At 34.4% G+C, this 23,776-nt stretch overlaps 1 protein-coding gene across 2 annotated transcripts in view; it reads left to right on the top strand.

The window, feature by feature from the left end:
* LOC111054864 (venom serine protease) overlaps positions 1-23,070 on the top strand; it is a 64,979-nt gene extending 41,909 nt beyond the window's left edge. The window contains exons 5-7 of one of the 2 annotated variants that reach the window (XM_039422433.1): positions 2,249-2,526; positions 11,438-11,601; positions 22,593-23,070. In XM_039422433.1, the coding sequence (XP_039278367.1) occupies positions 2,249-2,526; positions 11,438-11,601; positions 22,593-22,622 (472 nt within the window). In that variant the 3' untranslated portion in view covers positions 22,623-23,070. Of the gene's footprint in view, positions 1-2,248; positions 2,527-11,437; positions 11,602-12,872; positions 15,569-22,592 lie in introns of those variants that run through there. The other variant, XM_039422432.1, reaches the window with a different exon arrangement.
* Positions 23,071-23,776: the final 706 nt, after the last annotated feature.

The following is a 23,776-nucleotide window of genomic DNA, read 5'->3' as shown; positions in this document are numbered from 1 at the left end:
ATTTTGTATTATAAGTTCACTTCTTATTTTAGTTCTAACCAATATGGCTTTTTGGAAGGTAAGAGCACTGAAGACGCGCTTTTGGCGGTTTGCAATGCATTACATGAGGGAACTAACACTAGCAATGGTGTTGCTGGATTATTTATAGATATTTGTAAGGCATTTGACTGTGTTTCTCACGAGATAAATTCTGAATAAGTTGTGGTTATCAGGAGTGAGAGGTGTCACACATAAATAGTTCCAGAGTTACTTATCAAACAGGAGTCAGAGGGTTAGAATAGCTGATAAAATAAGTGAGCCTTTGGTTTTATCTTGTGGAGTCCCACAAGGCTCTGTTCTGGGTTCTATTCTTTTTTTGGTATATGTGAACGACCTCTGTAATGGAAAATTCATTGGAAAACTAACAGCATTTGCGGACGATACTGCCCTCACATATAACTTGCCCAGAGAGATTGACATTAGTCAGTGCATTTGCGATGATCTGATAAAATTGAAGTATTGGTTTGAATTAAATGACATGACTATCAGCAACAAAACAAAATTCATATCGTTCAATTCGAGAGGAGGAGATCAGGCAATTCTTGATATATTATATAAGTGTAATGAATGTGTAGCCTAACCCATTCAGCAGTCATGTAACAGGTGCATGCAAATTGAACAGTGTGATTCTATTAAGTAACTTGGCGTTGTTATTGATAAAAATTTGAATTGGAAAGGACATATTAAAAAAATAAAAGGTGAACTAATATCTACCCTGAGAAAATTCTATTTTCTATGCTATATGTGCCCATTTTACGTCTTAAGAATGCTGTATTTTTCTCTGGTGGAGTCCAGACTTCAATACGGGCTGGTATGCTGGGGAGGTACCTATATAACTACAGTGAAACCGTTTATAATATCACAGAAAAAGCTTTTAAGAGTGATAATGCATAAAGGGAGAAGATTTCCATCTCGAACACTATTCTTGACTTTGAAAATTATGCCATTAGGACATTTATATGTTTTTAGAGTTCTCCGAATATTTTATATGAGAAGTGGTAATATTGGTGTGGAAGCGAATATCTATAGCCAATCCCTGAGAACAACGAACCGATTTAAAGTACCAAGACCTTACAAGGAGTCCTTCCGTAGATCTTTTCCATATTTGGCACCAAAACTGTTCAATTTGTTACCACCTTATTGTCTTTTATCCCACTCATTATACATATTGCAGAGAAAAGTGAAAGAGTGGCTTCAATCATTGAATAGTGTGGAGGTTATGCTTTGTTAGAAAAATATTATTATGATTATTATTTTACTATTTTTGTAAATGTTTAAAGTGGTGAATTTCTTTTTAAAAGAATATTTCAGTTATCAATTAATGATTCAAAGGCTGTACCTAGCCAATTTTCGAGTAAAGTTGACTTTTGTAAATTTTTCATGAAATATTGATCGCAAAGCATGATTTATTATTACATTTTCAGAAATTATCCAAGTAAATAATTGATTCGATACTGATTATAATACGATACTAGATTTTACTACAAATTTATGATCGACTTCACATTCGACTTCTCATGGTATCCTTACATAGCAGCTACATCTCACAAGATGTAATAATCATCACATATATTGGCGGATCTGTAATTTTTACTATTATTATTATTACAATTTAGTTGCGTAAAGCCACACATTTTTGAGCAAGGCTCAAGTGGCATGCAACATGTCAAGTTCAGGATCGGGATCCTGAGAATGCGTTGCAGCACTCCTCTATTGTATAGGGACATGCCCCTCTCTACCATTGTCCTGGTCATCTTTGATAAAAACACTTTATAACCACCACACAACCTAATATCCTCTGGAATGCAATTATAAAACTTCAATCCTGAATAATACGGTCCTTTTTCAAGCAGAGAGAGTCTATGAATTGGGAGCTGGAACAAACATGCATTTCTACCTCGAGTTCTGTATGCATGATTAATTCGGTCGACATTGAAAATTTCTGAATTTTTGAACACAAAATAAACCACTTCCAAGAAATATATAGCTGGAACAGAAAGAAGCTGGAGTCTCCTGAGTATAGGTTTACAAGAAGAAGAAGAAGGACTCACTCCCTCAAGAACCCGAAGTGCTTTTTTCTGTATTTTGAAGCATGTGTTCAAATAGTATATCTATCTAATCTATAATGAATAACTTTTTGTAGTTTGTAGACTACAGATACACAAGATTCAATAAAAAAAATGAGACCAACTAGAAACTCACTTTCCAGGGCGACTACCGTTGGTGCTGAAGTTACTAAGATGTGGGCTGTAGTTGGAGATAACGACATCAAATCCGTAACAAATACTTCTGGAACAAAAGCATATTTAGTCGAGAAAATCTACATTCATCCCAATTACACCTCGAATCCTGTAGCAAATGATATAAGTCTAGTTGAACTGGAAGATGAAATTGAATTCGATGAACGAATTAGACCTGCCTGCGTTAGTACAAAGAAAGAAGTTAATGGGTCGAGCATTTCTGGATGGGGTATCAATGTCAATACTGGTAAGTTTTGCTTCCAATCTCATCTATATATATTATCTATATTATACTATAGAAGCGGAATGACACTAATACTCTCTCACTCATCCATTCATTCACCATGAACACAACTAAAGATTTAATGGAACAAATAAGTTTAAAATCAGCAGGTAGGTTCAGTTGGCCTGGGAAAATTCAAAGATACGCCCAAAATCTGTCTTTTACTGAGTTTTCTCAGCTCTTTCAAGAACTAATAGACAAAAAGTTTTAATTTCGTACACAGGCTCATCTAAGGTGTAAAAGAGTAAGTTAATGAGTTTTGAAGTGACGCTAAAGATACACCTAAAATCGGCGGTTTTTTAGCGTTTTCAATAAGCCTTTCACGTTTCCTAAGTCTTTTCAGAAACTAAATTGTGATAAAATATTCAAATTTGATACATAGTTAAAATAAATACAAGTTGATATTCAATATTCCATATTTTATAGTTTTTTTTTTATTTTTTAGTTTTATATTTTATAGTTCATATTTAACGTAAGTTCAGCTAGAGGTTCAATTCCTTAGAAGCTTGTCGAAACGCGCTGCTTGAGACGCGTGGCTATAAGAAGACGTGTCGAGACGCGCGCAGCTATAAGCAGGCAGCTCAAGACGTGTCGTTATAGCAATCACGGTTAGAAAACATGACCTACAAATCCATTAGATTCAATGATTTATTGGATTTGAATCGTAAAAGCAAAAAAGTTAGTAGTCAAGTTAGTAGTCAATTAGAGAATGCTGGTCGGTTCAGAACGGCAACATAGCCGCCGTTGTATCCCTGCCGCTGTATGCCTTCTCTGCTGCGCATATCCATTCAAAGTCAAAAGTTACTTATAAGGAATTGCACCTTTAGAAGTGAACATTTTTTACTAGTAGGGCTTTTTCGGCGTTTCTTGTGCATTTCCTGCGTTCTCCAAGCTTGTTCGAGAAAAAATGAATTGAAAATGTTCAAATTCAATACAGAAGTTTTCAGTTTACAAGTGAAAATTTTGTATCAGAAGGGCTATGGAATAACGCCAGAGAAACGCCAAAATCAGTGGTTTTCCATGTTTTCCAGCATCTGGGAATCGTCAGATTTTCCAAGAAGTAATTGACAGTGAATAATGTTCAAATTTGTTGAATGGTTTCATCTGAGGTGTATCATTTTTCTATTGAAAAGGCTTTAAAAATATAACCCTAGACACGCCCAAAATCTACGTTTTTCTGTGTTTTCACAGCTTTTTCGAAAAATGCAAGCCCAAATGAAAACTGCAGACATGCGAAGTGAGACTGCTGGTCTCATTCCTGAATGATCCAGCTAGGAGTCTAGGGTCAGGCCTATGTATAGGCTATCTAGATGGATAAGGTGGGTGAGCTAGTAAATTTATATGAATAGAATTGACTAAAAAATCACGACTTTTGACAATCAATCAGATGTGATGTGGTTCGAAAGCATGCTCCAGTCAGTTGATAAATTTATATATACTGTGAAGCGTTTTTTGAACGACTTCACACCTGTAGAGTGAATCTTGTACTAATTCAACGGTGTTGAGGTTATAAATTTTGTAACTGCGTGCGTGGACGCTGAGTGTACACCAGACTGATTGACTCACTACAAGATTCAATACAATTGTCGGAATCGCAGGTGGCCTAAACGCTCGCTCACCCTTGATTCTTCTTATGACAGATTGTATGGTGATGAAATTTTTTATAAGTAGTGTAGCGGACGCTAAACACTGAATACGGATACCTTAAAATTATTACCTGTGAAGAATGAGCATATAAAATCATACAGGTCGAGCAAAAATCCCGATGTAGATAATTTACGGGACTGCGTCTCTAATAAGTTCTGAAGGATTAAAATACGGTACTTGGACCAAATATCGTTCAGAATATATTTCGAGAACAGAGTCTTGTCGGGTTTACGGGACTGCGTCTCTAATAAGTTCTGAAGGATTAAAATACGGTACTTGGACCAAATATCGTTCAGAATATATTTCGAGAACAGAGTCTTGTCTATTGTAGGAGATTATATGATCTCTGGCTGCATCTGCTGTACTGTTGATGTATTCGCTCCTAAGTCGAGGTTGGTAACAGATAAAAGCTGATATATGAGCAGGTAAGGACAAAGAACAAATATCTCGATCTGACCCCACTCACTACATCCACTTAGACCTGTTCCAATATCCAGCTTAATTCAATTATTTCAATGACCGTATTCGATCGGTTCTGGATAAGATAGAACGTATCAGACACAATAATTGACAGGCTTAAGAAATAATCGAACTCAGAAAACGAATTAACAAAATTGAAATATATTATAATAAAATATATGATCATACAGTGCAGATTCAGAATTTGATTTACAGGTCGATAATAATTTAGCATTAACAAAAGAGTTAAAAATTTTCTTGTGCTTGCATGACACCATGCATGATTCGACAGAATTTTACAATTGATAAAATTTAACAGTTTGTGAAAAAATGGTGAAAATAAATTATAAAATATTTTAAAAAGTTTGCTCGGGGTCGTGGTTCTGGCAGCGGAGGATAGTTAATCAACTACAAATTCTTAGAAATTCTATATGAATAAATTCTAGGCTCTTAATAACTAATAAGCGCTTGTCGGCATGGCCAATAATTTAACGAAGAAAAAATTTATGTTTTCTGCACTGTAATATTTTTCGAAGCGTAGATTGGGGCCCCTTTAAACTTATAACTCACGTGAAATTCCTTGACGGTCGTGGTTTTCTTCTTTATCAAAATCGTTTAGTCGGCAGCAATCCAGGCTTCGGTCTCAGCACGTGGGGAATTTTAATTGAAATATCTCCTTCACCAAATTAATTAAGGGATAATTTAACTTTAAACTTTTAATTTATCGATTGATGAACATAGATTTACGAATAACAAATAGAATAGCCTAAAATATTGGCTCACAAATAAAACATATAAAATCGAACGAGAATTTTTTACGAATAGGTCTTGGTAACTATAAAGAGATCTGAACGGTGAGGATTTCAAAAGGGAAGTGCTGTCTTTTCTCTAGGCTTCTTGGCTAGAACCTTTCTTCTGAGAATCTCGGTGTAATAAATTTGCATAAAAATTTGCCATTGGTAGAACGATTATGACGTAGATGTGACGTCAGTGGCAGGCAGTAGAATATAATTCCTTTAATTACAATAATAACTCAGTTTATATAATTCTTAAAACTGCTTAATCTTCTAGACATAGTTCCTCTTATACAATGTACATGTGCTAGCGTATATGATAAGGCAGGTTTGTTGTCTGATAGTAGATTAACATATGTTGTTTTCAAACGATCACCTTTTTGGTGCTATTTCTATGCACTGTGATTGGCTTAGGCTTGCCAAAGAGATTCGATCACCATGTGGTTCAGTTGAAATAATAATTAATAATTAATATTCTTATACAATTCTTATTATGTTTGAGACTATTATAATTAATTTCTTTTATCAATAATATAAGTTCATGCTATGACCTAGTTAGTTACAATAAGACCTGACATTATAATATAATTTCTTAAGTAATAAATAATTTCAACAATAATATAACATTTTATTTTTTATTCGAAATTCTTGGTCCTTTATTGATAGTTTTTTAATTTTTAGAAATGATATTATACCTTGCATGAAACCGGCATGACATTTGACAATACTTTGAATCAGTCAGCTGTGTTCGAGCTGCTTTAAACATCTGATCGGTAGTAAACAAAGTGTAACCTCAAAATTCAATGAGCAATTCATAAATAATTCGTGCTTTATTTGCAGAATAATTATAATTTTATTAAATAATTTTCTAGAAAATATTCAGTACAGAACGGTACTCTTATCTAATATACAGTTACTGATAAGTAAGTTTTATCGCTCGGTCGCTAACTACTCCTTTAGCAAATTCTTTCCTTTTTAGAAGGTTAATCACAATTTTTCTCTCTTCTCATGAGGTCTATTCGAAAAATTCATCACAATACCTATATATATAAATTGAAACAGGATACACACGACACGGATAGATAAAAATCACTTAAAAACTTACATTTAAACGAAAATTTTTGGGAGCTGGGACCCCTTTGTCAATCAAACAGGAAGTGAAGTGGTGCAGATTTGAACATTCCAACGGTCACAGAGACGCGGTAGAGATGTTGTGTAGACCATAGAGCACAGACGAACGGAGGCGCACTGATTGAAGGAGCATAATGGGATTATTTGGTGGGCCATTATGGGTTACAAGCGGGAGATTTCAAATTTGAGTGGGTTATGGATAAGGAAAGGTGTAGATTATGAATTGATAGAAAAGAGGAGATTTAAAATTAGAAATCCGAAATGGAGTAGAATAAAATTAGAAAATGGAATCATAGAATTGAATTGGAATGAAATTTATTTTAATTTTTATTGAAAATTTATTATATATTTGATAGCTGTGGAATTTTTTATATGTGATGAAATTTATTCCAATTTAATTGAACAGTTGGTGTACAGTTGATAGGTATGGTACTATTGCTGTCTGTTGAGACCAGGACTGGTAGCAGCTCCAAGCACCCAAATAAAAGCCAATTCTTTCATCTTGACATCTATGGAGGGGGCTGTGGGAGGGAGGGTGGCAAGGACTTTGACTTTGAAGCATTGGTCAAAGTTCTTGTTGTGCTCAGAGCCATGGGTGGGGATGGGTAGGGAAGTATTATTTTTAAGGAAGCCCTGTGATTGTTGATCTGGAGGTTTAGGGCAGTGGTGGTTTCACCTATGTAGAAAGCAGGACAGAAATTGCAGGAAAGGAGGTAGATGCAATTTTTGGAGATGCAATTAACTGGAGTGATGGATTTGATGGGTGTAGTTGGTGATGGGACTGGTAAATGAAATGGAAGGATCAGTGATAGGGCAGGTTTCACAGCTGGGGCATTTGCAGGGTAGGGTACCAGGTGGAGTTGGGATTTCATCAGAGGTGAGTGATTGGTTTTTATTAAAAATTCTTTTGAGGTTGGGAGGCTGCTTGTAAATGAGGGTGGGTGGTTGCTGGAAAAGGTCTTTGGTAGAGGGATTGGAGGAGACAACATGGACCAGATCTTTAAGGACAGGTTTGAGGTTTTCGATTTCAGGGAAGTGAGTGGTACAGAGCTTTGGAGTTTGTGGGATTTGGGATTTTTTTGTGGTTGGAATAGTGTCTGTTTTGGAGCAGATTTGTTTCTGTAACAACCTTTCAGGATAGTTACATTTCAGGAGGGATTAGTGGAGTTTTTTGAGGTACTGGTCAAGGTGGTTGGGATCACTGCAAATTGTTTGGCCTCGGATTGAGAGGGAACGTGAGAGGGATCTTTTGATGTGGTAGGGATGGCAACTCTCAAGGTGTAGGAACTGTTGAGTGTGGGTGGATTTGGTGAAAGTATTGGTGGATAAGGCATTGGAGTTGAGAAGGATTACGTTGACTTCTAGGGAGTTGATGGAGGACTCAGAGATATTCCAGGTGAAGGAGACAGAGTAGTTTGGAGTTGAGTTGATTGAGGAAGTGGGAGGGTATCAGGTCCATGAGGCCATATGAGGAATATGTCGTCAATGAAACGGAGCCATATCAGGGGGATTGGTTTGTTTAGAAAGGAAATCCTGTTCAAGGAGGCCCATGAACAGGTTTGCATAGGATGGTGCCATCCTGGTGCCCATGGCTGTACCCTGAGTCTGAAGATAATATTATTCATCTTCAAACCTGAAGGCATCGCTTGTGAGACAAATATCATCTGACACGTTCAGTGGAAGTGTCACCCCAGCTCCCATTTGTATGAAGTGATCGCTACGAGGAGTTTCTACTCCTCTGTCGTATGAACCGCTCTTGTTGAAACCACCCCACAATATTCTTTTCTTATTATAACCAGTTTTGTGGAACACCTCATTTAATTCTCATTTTTCTTATGATACATAATTAAGTAGCAGAGGTTATAATGCTACTGAAGCCAGGTAAAGAGCCACATGAAGTATATATGGCCAATATGGTAGATAGGCCAATATCATTGTTACCGGTCCTATCCAAGTTGTTTGAAAGGATTTTACTTAGTAGGCTAAAACCAATAATTGAGAGACAGCACATAATTCCAAATCACCAATTTGGCTTCAGAGTGAAACACTCAACAATAGATCAAGTGCATTGGATTATAAATGTAATAGAGAAGTGCTTAGAAGAGAAAAAAGTTTGTTCAGCAGCTTTCCTTGATATAGGGCAAGCTTTTGATAAAGTATGGCATTAAGGTCTCATTTTCAAGCTCAAAAAAGTGCTACCAAAGCAATATACAGATATATTACAATCCTATCTCACTGACAGATACTTTAGGGTCAGGCATGAAAGTTCATATTCTGATTTGAAGGAAATTAAAGCAGGAGTTCCTCAAGGCAGTGTTCTGGGACCAGTTCTTTACTTACTCCATACCAGCGATATTCCCAGCCTTGATGAGAATACTACAGCAACATTTGCAGACGACACAGCCATATTATCAGTAGACAGTAATATTCATATTGCAACAGAGAAACTACAGAGATCCATCAACAAAATTCAAGATTGGACTAGAAAGTGGAGAATGAAATTGAATGAAACAAAATCGATTCACATCAATTTCACCAATAAGAAGGACCTGCCCATACCAATAACTATCAACAACCAAGTTGTACCATATGCTAATGATGCCAAGTATCTAGGTATGACCTTAGACGCAAAGCTTTGCTGGAAGACCCATGTCAAGAAGAAGAGAGAAGAGCTTGGAATCAAATATAAGAAGCTGTATTGGCTGATCGGAAGAAACTCCATCCTTTCAATCCGAAACAAAGTACTTCTGTACAAACAGATATTAAAGCCAGTATGGACGTATGGTATACAACTTTGGGGGTGTACCAAAGACAGCAACATCAATATTATACAACGTTTTCAAAACAAAGTGCTAAGGAACATTGTGAATGCTCCTTGGTATGTCAGGAACAGCGATCTTCATAGAGACCTGCACGTCGACCTGGTGTCCACCGAGATCCAGAGGCATGCGGAGAGGCACGAGGGGCGACTGCACCAACATGACAACGTCGAGGCGATCCAGCTGCTAGACAATGGAGGGTTGGTGCGGAGGCTCAAAAGGGAGAAACCGTTTGAACTAGTGTAGTGCTTGTTCAAGTAGTGTCCAGTGAAAGAGCAGAGCAGTGATTGAGTGAATCTAGCTTCTATAGTGCAGTCAATAAGTGTACATATTAATCAAACAATAACAGTTAGAGTTCCTAATGAGAAATTCACTGTTAAATTTTTCAAGTAGTAATTTAGGATAGAAAAAATTAGCTCATTAGTCTTCAGACTAGATGGCTATAGTATTGACCAATAGAAGAAAAAAAATTGTACCGGCCGTGAAAGCCGTAATTCAAACCTCAACTCCTTACCGCGATTATTGTTCCACCTCATTTCCAACCCTTTACCTCAAAATGGTGAAATACCTAAAAGTGCTACAAGACATTCATCATCGACGCGACGTGTGGCCACACCAGCGAGTCAACGCTTCAATTAAATATGGTAAAAAGGAGCAATATCAAGGTATTTAGATTAATTTATCAATTTCATTACTATTTCTCCTCACACCTCGTTTTGTGGTATCCTCACCCCTTTTTCTGGTCCACCATTTTAATACAGTCTTATTCTACTACTCTTCTTATTTCCTTAATATCCTCAATCCCGAACAATCCCGGGGGAGCTAATAATAATTGTTTAAAAATCCATTTTAACAGACCTATGTTTTCGTACTTGCTGGCCGAGCGGCTACCAAAAAACGGAAAGATGATCATGTTGCGATAAGCATGATTCAGCATCTAAAGTTACCAGCTGTAATAAACAGGTCACCCGTGCTTACGGTAGTTTGGAAATGAAGTGTAGTTGATTGGTACCAGCACTACCAGCTGTAGATAATGTCTCTTTAGAAGACCTAAACTTTTTGAGAAACTGAAAAATGTTGGTAATAAATAATTATACACCTAATGAAAGAGAGTTGTTCATATTGCATTCATAATCTTAGAATTATTTACATTTTTTTTAAATTTAGCTGTTATTCATCCTGAAATGGAAGATGGTGAGAATATGGAATTCTGTGTGATTCATCGTATATCGCATATTTCTTGGACCATCTATTGACAATTAACAACTATGAACACATGAAATTCTTCTTTGAAACACTGATTTGACCTATCTATTTTTTTCAATTCAACAAAGTCTATTTACTGATAGATATTACTACCAATTGATTGAGAAAAAAATGTTTTCGGAATAATAAATGCTGCATGACTGAGCACATAGGAAGTCGCCCGTATTGAGATGTAAATGAAAATATTGGTTGTCACATAAATTTCATGATTCACCGAATGAAGTCAAGTGTGTCATGACATTGACTTTTTGGTGGTATGAAGTTCGCCGGCCAGCTTGTATTTATATTTTTCACATCCAATATAGTCTAAAAAATTGTAATTTTAGAGTCAAAACTTGATGGAACATATAGCAGTTCATAATGGATAGAGGAATTCAATAATAAAATTGCATGCTCGAGTGTGTATTTCCCTATGGATTCCAAAACAAATTGAGCAATAAGAATTGAACTCTGAAAATATGATGTGTTGGCATTCCCGAAAAATGTTAATTTTTTATAAATTGGAGATTTTTCAGTTTTGAGAGTGGTTTCTGATCATGGTTAAGAATTTTGTTCCAAGCAAGAGTATTTTCTACACTATGTATAGGCTACATGCGTTATAAAGCATTATAAAACAGGAAGAAATATAATGCTTATCAAAGACTATGGATATCTTCATCTGTCAATGTCAGAAAAAGTTGCGATTCGAAATAATTCTTAATAGAATTTTCACAATTAGCATGTTGATTATCGAAGCAACTAATATTGCTGTTTCAACAGGTGAAGGAATGTCGATGAGCAAACTGAGCTTGAAAACATTGATGAACATCTTCCTAGAGGGAAAAACTATTTCGAAACAACTGAGTGGCGATGGATCAATGGGTGTGGCAGCACGAAATCCTCGCAGACTTCTTACTTGGCGGGGAACAAATGATTCTTGTCAGGTGAGTCACACTCACTCACTTCCTCAATCCAGCAATCTCTATAACTTACTTACTCAGTACTGTTTTTTTGTAACTTTACCTGATATACATTATCATGATTCTTTGTTGGGAATGAATATGTGGATTGTATGTATAACAATATAAATGATGAATATGAGTTCATGGAAATACCACATTTTCAACATAACTGGTTTTACCATATAACATCCATTCTCTATGGAACATCCATTATCCTCTGGGGGATAGGTAGTGTCCAGCTCACAGCTCTGAAGAGTTCATTTCACACTCCACAGATTCACGTTTAACTGTGATTTTTTTGACAGTCCACTGAATCCCTAAGAATTCTGCTTTTCTGAATTTTGTTGTGGGCTACTCATCAGAGTAAAGCAAATATATAATATGGATATCTATAGAAATGATTTGTTTCCGGAGGCTACTGACTGCGATTGCCTACGAATGAGAAAGATAATTGCTTATGTCTCCACAGATTTTCAATCCCTGAAGGATGATTCGTACAAGGAAATTTCTCAAACGGGATTATTCCATCAGTCATCAATAATCATTGATATTATTCCATTATTACAATTTTTCCTCTCTCCTTTGTAGTAATGCCTGGCATTCATGCAGACCATCAATTTTATCTTCATCACCTCTCCTGAATCAAATAAAGCATTACATTGAACTACAAGAATTATACAGAGCGAATTTTTTTAGTGAACAGTGTTTTAATAAGAGGTTCAGAAGTGTAGATAGACAGTTCATCAAGCTTTTTCCGGATTAATGATAATCCCATTTAAAAAACCATGAATGGTAAATAGGACGGTGACAAGTAAAATTCAAAACACGTAAAACTATACTGAAAAATGTGAGTAAATCATGGCAGTCAGTGACCCAACACATTTACAGCAGATGAAAGGACTTGGCATATTTCTCTTACTCGAGTATATGAGGCACAATTTTTCTTCTTTTCAAGTTAATGTATTGTAGCCTACATTTCCAATTCATTTGAGGGTGAATTATGTTAATGTACTTCTTCAATTTGTGATCTGTTCTATAACATTACAGAAGAAAAATACTTTCGTATTTATTAATGATACTTGAAGAATATTTGGAAGAATACCTTTTCACTTTCGAACAACTGCAGTTAATTATTATTGTTCAATTAACAAACTTGCTCTGCAAGACCTAACATAAACAATCTTAGAAAGCAGTCATTCACTACTCTATCAGTGGAGAATTAATTCGATTTAAATAAATTTCATTATTTCCAGGCCGAATCTGGGATACCCATTGTTACTCCTATGGAGTCGAATTGTACGTATAAAGTTGTTGGACTGATGACGCATGGCGAAGTATGCAGCCAGGACGTTACAATGTACACTGACGTATCCAACTTTGTAGAATGGATTGAGAACATAGTCTGGCCGTGGTTTGACGATAGATTCTCTATTGAATGAAATTTCATCATTATGCATTTGTGCCTGACCTTTCTAAAGATAATAAAAAAGATAATTTGGAATAAAATTTAGAATTCGGAAATAGGCCGACACATCTAGAAAATATAGCCTACTTCAATTTATACTTAATCCATGCAGGTGAACGGGCTAGAGTCAAGAAAACTTCAATTAATCTTGCCATGCCTGATTTAATAGGTTTATACTATAAACTAACACTACACTTTGAAATCTTTGAAAAATACAAACAACTACAATAAACATTGGCAACGAAAATCATACAAAGGAAACAACAGCAATTTCATGTTACTTTGTTGACATTCTTCATCTGATTTGGGGGCGCATTACTATCCCTCGTTCAGATAGCAATACGTCACAAAACCAAACAATATCAGTCATAAAATAACAAATCAATTTCAACATGAAATTACTCAAGAAATAAAAGCCTGTTGAACCCAAATTTCGTCGATAATAACCCATATAACCCATTTCATGAATTAATCCCCACTTTTGATTGACATTCTTGAATGAACCTTTGTTTCACTACACTGTACTTTCGTTGGTCTGTACGTTGCTTTATCGTCGAGGTTACAGTACGTCGAGGTCACCGTTTTTGGCGGTGAACTTTTACCGGTTGAATTTGGCTTGACGGCGACGTCATCTTACGTCCCTACACCTGTCATCTGAACGGGTGTCTTGAAGCGGTGTTACATAAAGTTGCGGAACCAAAGGGGTGGTACATGAAGTTAGTTTGGGGTCACACATGAACCGCTGTGAATAAATGTATTACAGCATTAATTTCTAACTCTTCCTACAAGTCATTCAAAGCTAAAACAGGAGTTATCTATTGATTACAAATTATTTAAATCCTCTCATTCTATTTAAATCCTCATTTTATATAGATTTTTATCTTTAAACTACTGATTCTTTGTATCAGAATTAATGGATCTCCCTTCACAGATTATTCAAAAGTTCTGGTATAATTTAATAATTTAGCGTCCAGTTAAAAGCCTTAACGACATGAGAAAACACAGTCAGAAAAATATAAAACTCTAGCAAGTCTTAAACTCAACATAATATTCAAAAATACATTCCTATTAAAAGACTATCTTCCTGACTTTCAGCAATTCTCTACAATAATATATCTACAGAAACAATAACTCAAATGTAACATAACTGAAAACTTTCTTCTCTACTTTCTGTACTTCTTTAGAGAAAATTATAATTATCTTCCATCACTAATATGAAATCAAAAGTACTATTCTCAATCAATATTATTAACTTGAACAATAACAGGCTTTGTTGATACAATACTCTGATGGAAGTTTCAATTAATTAAGTTTCCTAAATTATATTTTAACCTTATTTTACATACCTTAGCGGTTATTTGAAGAAACAATCATTCCTACATGATGAAGAAACACAATCAAACTTTTCAGGACAGGGCACTACTAGAAAATTTAAACTTTAATAAAAATAAAACCAACTCCTACATTAACTATTAATATAAACTTGTAAACTTGCCCAAAAAGGGCAAAACATAATGACCACATCTTTACTCTAGTAGTGCTCCTAGCAAAGTGTCCTCCGAAACGTAATCTGGTCTCTCGGCTGGGGAATCGCCCCACTACTGTATTTAGAAACAGGTCTCCTATTGGGCGAGGGAATCAATTTGACCAATCGTCGCGTGGCTTCTAGAGCCTTAGGACCAAATAGGAACTGCAAAATCGGTAGTTTGTTATAATAATTGTAATCCCTGCTTTTTTCCAACTTATCGCCCTCTATGTTGCGACAGGAAGGCTAAGTTTTAGATATGATTCCATATAATCTACATTCCTCGATGACTCGGAGCCACAATTTCTAAATATCTATCTTGGGAAACTCGAAGTCATGGCCGTTCATAATAGAGAGAGAAAATAATTTATTTCGCTAACTCAATTACAATAATAGCTCTAGTCTATTGCGTATTAAATTTACTATTATAACTTGGGAAAAGGCCTGAATTAAAAATAGTTCTTGGCACACATTCAATGAATCCTATAACAAAGATTTATTAAAGTGGACTCCACGAGTGACGATGATTACATTTTTAAAGTTTAAGATAAATTGTCTAGACTATTATTTTTGATAATGAATTGTTTAAGATTCCATGTAATTAGTAAATAATGTATATTGACTACAATGTATAATATTTCAGAATGTTTAGGATGTATAGAATGTGTGAAATTAAAAAAGTTTATTATTTGTTGAGAATTACTTAACTTATGTAAAGATTTTTCTATTCTATTCTTAACATCTCAGAAAATAAAAATTGTATGGATGGAATAATGAGACTCACTTTCCATATAATCAAGACTGGTAATTTTGAAAAAATCAAGAGATATCAACTTGAAGTTAAGAATAATTTCACTCTTCACATCCAACTTATCTGTAATGTAGCCTAATTGAATATTTATTGACTGTCTTAATATGTTATGTATTCAATACTGTATAATAAAAATTATTATCAATTATTTATTCCTTAACCCGAACAGGAAAACACAAACCAAGCGCAAAATGATTTTTTTCTCTTTCATCAGAATTCAATTGAAATTTTTATCAGGTATAATAGAACCTTGAATGAATACAAAATCTATATATTTATATAAAAGCGGAATGACATTGATTCATTCATTCACTCACTCACTCACTCATTCATTCCTAATCATCAGAACTAAAAATCTACTAGACCAAATACGTTAAAATTTGGCAGGTTTGTTCAATTGTCCATCTGGAGGCGCACTAAGAAAATTTGAAAAAATTCAAAGACACGCCAAAAATCTGCGTTTTTCTGCGTTTCCTTAGCTTTTCGAAAACTAATTGGCAAAACATTTTCAAACTTGATACATATGCCTAGTCTCAGCTGAGGTATGAAAATTTTTAATTGGAAGTCAAGTTCCGCCTAAAGTTGAGACGCCTAAGTTCCGCCCAAGATCAGCGGTTTCTGAGCGTTTCTCCTGCGTTTTCTAGGCCTTCTCAGGAACTAATTGACAGATCATGTTCAAATGTTGTACAGAAGTTAAGCAAGGGTCAAGAAATTCATTCTTAAGAGTTATAATTACGCCAAAAATTCGCTTAAGATAGGCGGTTTTATTGCGTTCCCCCATCGTTCTCTCATATTGAGAGGAAATTGAGAGAAATAAGTTTAAATTTATTGAATGGAAAAGACTAAGACTAACCGAAACCGGTCCTTCTAAGTATCAATAAATCTGTGGTTTTTTGACAATTTCTTAGTATTTTTCATTCAATATGAATAATTACCACAATATCAACTTCTCAACTACACAAAAAATGTTAAAATTTAGTTCACATGTTCAGCTGAGGTATAAAAATGTTGTACAGTATTGGGAGGGTCTTGGAATAACGTCCAAGTTCCGTGGTTTTATGAGCGTTTTGTACGCCTTCTCAAGAACTAGTTGACAGATCATGTTTAAATTTAGTTCAGCAAGGGTTTAGAACTATTGTCTTGAGAGGACTTCTGAATTTCATCGAAGATGGGCAGTTTTGCTGCTTTTTCCTTGCGTTCCCTAGCGTTCATTGTGCGTTTTCTCAGATTTTTAAGGGATAAAATGAGAGAAAATTTTCAAACTTGGTCTAGAAATCAATTTCTTCTTGAGATGACTTTAAAAAAGATATGCCCAATATAGGCGCTATTACTGCGTTTTTCAAGCGTTTCCCAGCGTTTTTTAAAGGTTTTTTTTCTCAAGTTTTCCATTTATTTTTCAATGCATTCTTATACCTTTCGCAAGCCAATTTATACTCGAGAGGGTTAGATATAGGTGGTTGTTTAGTTCTTGATAACATTCCTGTTTCAAGTTTCAAAGAACTATTTTAGACTAAAATAGGTACCATAATTCTTATAATATCGTCATCAAGTGTCTGATAAATAACTGAATATTTATTGAAAAGTTTTAATATGAATAAAAGTTATTCTTAAAAGAAATTATTTATTCTTAATTCTTTTAATAAAGTTAATTCTTTATTCTGCTAATAAAGTTTATTTTTTTTATAGAAATAGATGAATACCATAGTTATTGATTCTGATAAAAATATAAAGATTTATGCGACCCTGCGCAACATAATTCAAAGAAATTGGTGATTGAATCAAGCCTGAAATTCTCTTTTGACTTCTCACGGAAGGAAGTGAGCTCATATGGAAAATGCCTGCTGATCCTGTATATCTGGATGATCCAGCCGGGTGATCCAGGGGGCAGAGCCGAATAGACGGATAAGGCGAACGAAGCGAGCCTGCTGGATAGTAGTCATATAATATTCAGCTCAACTACTATTTGACAATAATTCAGAATTCACTCATTTTAGCTTTGGAAGCGAGAATCAAAATAAAGATTATTTGATTATTCTGAATTGAATGAAGATTAGACCACTTAAATGCCGATTTCGATAATAAGAGTTATATATATCTCTATATATTGTGATGCTTTGATTTTTTAGCTTGAACCTTGAAATTGGTATTTTCCAGCAGAGCTGTTCTTGAGACACCCCTCCAACGTGGGAACCAAAATAACGCAAACATGCCATTAATTTGAAACTTTTCAAGCCCTACTTTTCAATCAATTGTTCAGATGCGCAGGCATAGAATGCCACATTGTTTCGCAATCTGCCAGTATGTGAACAATCCATAACAAATGCTATTATATTTTAAAATAGCATGTCAAATCAGTTGTCGATTGGATCTTGCCGTGAGCGGACGTTCAGTTTGTTGCTCTCTATCTTATCTTCCAATGCGATAGTCTTCACCTGTTCCTCCCCGTGCTTCTTTTGATTTCTGTTTGGTTTCGAACTATCATTTAATTTTCAAGTTTCCATTAAATCAAGTAAAATGAGTGTATGTGCTGAATGTAAACTCTCAGTTAATCGCCAAGCTAAAGACAAGTTAGTGTGTTCCGGCTGTAAATCGTTGTTTCACGGACAATGTGTGAAAAAATAAGTGAAGCCGAATTGGATATTTTATTGGCCAATTCCTGGTCTTGTAAACATTGCGTGGCTAAGTTGAAGAACCAACGTAATGAAAATATAGACTCGACACCTGTGAAAGTCCTCATCCATCTACGGCGCGCAGGTTCCGATTTCCATGGACCTTTTCAAGACAACTATAGCGGATTTAAAGTGTGATCTCAGTGAGGGACAGTCAAGGCTAGAAATATCCCTTCAATCTTGTCTGGTGAAGCTTGGCTCCATTTCTGAAACTTTGGTCAGGCTTGAGGAAATAATCAAAACCCGACAGGCTACAATATCGAACTTGCAATTCGAAAGTACTCAACAGAAAAAAAATGTGGATATGCTAAATGAAAGGGTGGATGCTCTTGAACAATATGGGCGAAGAAACACCCTTGAAATACACGGGATTCCTGCTGCGCGTGAAGAGAATACCAGAGACTTGGTGCTGGCTGCCTGTAAAGCGGTCGGAGTCGAGCTGCGTCCGGAGGCGATTGACTGCTGTCACCGCCTTCCAAGGGAGTAAATCAACGCTCGCCGGGCATCATAGCCAAGATCTTCCGACGCGATGTCGCACACATGGTCCTCGACAAGAAAAAACAAATGAGGAATCTTTCTTCGCGTGCCGTTGGTGTTCAGGGTGAGGAACACTCCGTTTTCATCAACTTGTCACTGACTGCGGTACGGAGGAAGATATTATCTCAGGTAAAGAAGCTACAAAAGGATCACGGATTCAAGTATGTGTGGGTGGACAAAGCGGGCAATATAAAGGTGAAACCAGTTGATAAGGGTAGTCACAGTGATTGATTCTGATTCATTGCTACTTTAGCGTAACTAAACTTTTAAAAAACTCCTATGTAGGTATATGACTTGACTTACTCTATTTTTCTTTGATACTCAATTATATCATTCACCTCTAGTGGATATTGAAAATGGTTGGCCCACTATAACCAAGATTATGGATTATAAATTATTATGGCTACTAGCTATACTAATCTGGAAATCTCCTCTATTCTATTTTATGCGGTTAAATTCATTTAATTATTCCTTATAATGTTGAGTGAAGAGATCAATCAATTGATTAGTTGGTAGATTGACTGATTCACTTTTGTCTATTATCAAATTTTGATCTATTCATTAATTTTTTCTAGAGACAGTTGAATTTAATTGTGGAACGAATATTTTCAATTGGTTTCAATATTATTCACTCGTAAATTCAAAGATTCTATGATATTATCATTCATTCTAGTGAATATAAATTGCTATTCAAGCGGCTTGTTGAATCTGTTCTTTTTCCCAGCAGATTGTTCTAAATTTAGTTTCAATTCCAACAGTGAATCGGTTGTATGATTAGATAAATTCGCTTACGGAATGAATGCAACTTATCAATAAAGTATTTCCTTTACTGTGATTGCAATTCCCAACTGATAATCTTTATCAAGTTTTTCTCATAACAGAATATTATGAGGGGTTTGATTGCTCGGCCTACTATAGAGTTGAGCGATTATTGATAACAAGATTGTTTTTATATGTAGCCTATACAGCACATTTGGCGTACTAGAATAATAAACATAATTCACCTGAAACATTTCTTACAATAATTATTATTCTTATTAGAATATGGCAAAAAAACTTATTTTCAACTTTTACTTTCAAGGGAGGCATGGCGTGGAGCCTCAAATTGTTTTGTTCTTTCTTTTTTAAGTCTCTTCTTTTTTTTCTCTTTTTTCATAATAATAGCTTTCTACTTTAATGGTTACTGATAATATTGACAGATTCCAATATGTTTATTGTAATGAAGTTCCATACAATACTGAACTGATTAACGTTTTTTCATCTCAAATGAATAACATAAATATTTCACAGCAAAATATTACAAGTTACACAACAAATTTCGATGATTTCTTGATTAACATAGAGGCGATGGATATAAAGTTTGATACAGTTGTGCTGGTGGAGACTTGGCACTGCGATGATACTACTATAGCGGCTCTCAAGGCTATGATTAGGAAAAGCCAAATGAAAATAAAAGTATTGTTGCAACTTATTTAATAATATAATATATATAATATTTGAGGTTAGGTTCTTTGACATTAACTAGTCGGCGACCTTAGTAATCGGTCGAGCCGTATATTTGAGAATTAGCCAGACACCTTGTGGCAAATTAGTTGCATATAAATAGCATTCGCTTAGACAAGGATCAGAGGGTTTAGTAAGCAAGCATGCCAAATGAATGTAAACAAAAAGCGATTGAGAAAGCACAAAAATATGTTATTATATCAAATGAGCATGAATAAAATATAAAAAACAAAACAAAAAGATAAAGGAAATGGGATTTAACTTTATTCAGCACAATAATACAAGATACAGTTCCAGGATGTACCAATCACAATGCAGTATTTGACCAGCGGTCAAAACGATTTAATTTAAAACCTACACGTGCTATTTATGAAAATCATAAGAATTTGTAATCATTATAGAATGTATAGACTTATGTAACCAATGTAAAATAAGAGTTTGAGACTAAAATATTCACTCAATAGATAGTAATATGATGTTATTGTCTGGACTATTTGACAGTACTAAATTACATCATAGCAAAGTATTTAAATCCACCAATGAGAGTGGATATTTAAATTTTATGTAAATTGAAAAGATGGAAGTATGGTTGTAAAAGAATAGGGGAAGATCCATGCCCACTTGCTTGCCTGAGGTCACAAGGGACACCCACCAATTTTGAGAGCACAAGACTAGATCCCTTTATAAATAATTTTGCATTAAAGTTAAAGTTCGAGTAATTGAAAATAAATTTCATAATACTCAGTGAGCTTGTAGTATGACATGAGTTGTTAAATTTAAATATTCCCATTGGAGAAGACGACAGCAGCCCACCAGGTTTAGGACATCGAAACGAACCCAAACCGCCATCAAGAATTATAAAAAATCTACATGTGAGTTTATATAATTAAATGTATTAAATGTATCAACCTTATGAGGATCCTCAGTGCTATGAAATAATCACAATTAAATAGAGCTAGCAAGTCAAAGTGTTATTTAAAGATTAAAATTAATATTGAAATTTGCTCAAATATTCAAAATGTAAAGGGAATATTATTAAGAACAATTTATGAGATTTAAATATTTAAGTATGCACAGATGAAATATTTATTAATATTTGATTTATTATATATGCTCACTCATTTATCTTTTTATCAGTAATTTATTGGAATTTTTATGAAGCACATGTTCATGAGATGAATTGATTTATCTGATTTCCACCAGAGGCCGAACCCAAGCCCTGAGATATTTTTAATATTTTATTTTCCATATTGATTGGAAGTAAGATTTATAAATTTTATTTGACAAGCAACAGCAAGTCGACAACTGAGCCACATAAGTTGAAAGAATATATGCTGATTAAAGAAGCACAATGGATTAAGGAAGCACATTAATGGATGCTAATAAGTGAAGTAAAATCTTTTAGTGAGCTATCTGTGATAATTTCTACTATATATATTTTCTCATATTATTTTTATATTTGTTGCTCTATTTTTTTTATTATTGCTCGTTGATATTTTCATGTAATTATATATTTTTATTTGTTCAATGGTGTACCCTCTATTTATGATCCTATCTTCATGCATGACCAATCTTGTTATAGTCTATTCTATTACCAGTATTGACATATTATTCAAATTATCAACCAACTATATTCTTCACTGAATAAGTTGGATGAATCGGCGATATACAGCATTGATTATCAAATCTTTAGAAATATCACATTCTCAAGATTCACTTAAATTATTCAGAACCATCACATCCGATTTGGTAGAACTAAAGGGTCATAGTATTAAGTTGCAGCAGCAATTTAAATTAATAGAATTCATAAGGTATTCTGATAGATTATCGCCTTTGATTCCACTCGGTATCATCTTACACTGCTGACCCCTTTGTCAGATGGTGGCGAGTGGCATTGGTGATGATACCATATTGTCTAGCACAAAAATCAGAGCCCTTATATCTATCTACTACTTCTGCATCTATAATTGTAGAGTCGACCAGATCAGTTAAGAGAACTGTAAATTGCTAAAGCAGCTGACGTTTGCAGTCTTTGAAAGCAAAGAATTATTTGAGCTCCTAGAAGAGCTGGTAAGAAACTGGTGGTATTTTTCTTACAGAAGTCACAAAAATATTAAATTTATTTGAAAATCCTTGCTCTACCGACTGCAACCAAGCAGGGCACATGCTACGTCAAATATAACGTCATGAAGTATTGCCCCTAGTGGATCATTATTAGAAGATGATCGAGATTATGCAGCAGATACAACATTTCTTCTTAGTAGAGTAGACGAAGATGATATTCTTAGACATATTAATCCTGCATGCTTGCGGGAGTCTCAATGCAAATGACTGTCAATGTGAGAGTATTTCGAAAGTCGGCTCACACAAATACTTGAGAATCGTTTTCAATAGCTCTATGAACTGGGCTGCTCATGTGGATTACATAAAACATAAATTAAGGAAATTCATATTTGTTTTCAGGCAACTCCAGGACATTCTATTCCCTGCTGAATTGAGGCTCTGTTACTTTGCATACTGCCAATCATTGCTTATGGGAGGTATAATAGCTTGGGGTGGAGGTTATAGATCTGTTTTGGAACCACTCAATGTAATCCAGAATTCCATCATCAAAGCAGCTCTAGGTAAGGGTCGTAGATATCCAACACACGCGCTTTTCAATGAATTCAATGTATTCAACTTAAGACAACTCTATGTGAAAACATTATTGATCTACTCTCTTGATTCAGTAAACAATTTTGTGCATCACATTCATGATTTATTATGATACCTGCAGTTGAAATACATCAAGAATATTAACAGACAGACTCGTAAGAACCTTTAAAGTCACAAATTCATCGTACATATCAAATTCCTCTACAGAAATATTCCTCCTTACTTGAAAAACATACAAAGCTACTCAAGAGAAAGGTTTCCGAGTGGTTGGTATATCTCGAAAGAGACATGTCAGAGGCGATCATAACATCTGATTATAGATGAAAACACCTAAATACTATAAACAACTTTTCTGACTAAATTTAACTATGGACTGACTGACTATTACTAATAATACTAATAATACCGTACTCACTGTAGTGCTGCTGCTCTGTCTATCACGATACTGTGGATCTGAAGTCATAGCCGTTTGAATATTGTACATTATATGTTACCTTTGAAATTTTTTTCCATTGCATGATTAATTTGTATAATCTTTCCACGCTGTATCATTTTCTTTATCATATTTAGTTTCTTTTTAATTATTATTATCTTGTGTATTAAGTTAGCCGAATTATTTTGGATGATTCACTCTTTATTAATTCTATATTTTGCTTGAAACAGCAACTCATGTCTACGCACAGGTTTTACACCTATGTAGGCACATTTCGATGTGAAATTACAACTGAAATTATAAATGAATAAATAATAAATAATAATAATAAATAATAATAATAATAATAATAATAATAATAAATAATAAATAATAATAATAATAAATAATAATAATAAATAAATATAAATAATAAATAATAAATAATAATAAATAAATAATAAATAAAATAAATAATAAATAATAAATAATAAATAAATAATAAATAATAAATAACTAAATAAAATAAATAATAAATAATAAATAATAAATAATAATAATAAATAATAATAATAAATAT

This window comes from Nilaparvata lugens, chromosome 2 (assembly GCF_014356525.2).
Source record: "Nilaparvata lugens isolate BPH chromosome 2, ASM1435652v1, whole genome shotgun sequence".
Taxonomy (NCBI): Eukaryota; Metazoa; Arthropoda; class Insecta; order Hemiptera; family Delphacidae; genus Nilaparvata; species Nilaparvata lugens.
The sequence above is the reverse complement of the archived record's forward strand: the minus strand, read 5'-3'. Positions and strand labels throughout refer to the sequence as shown.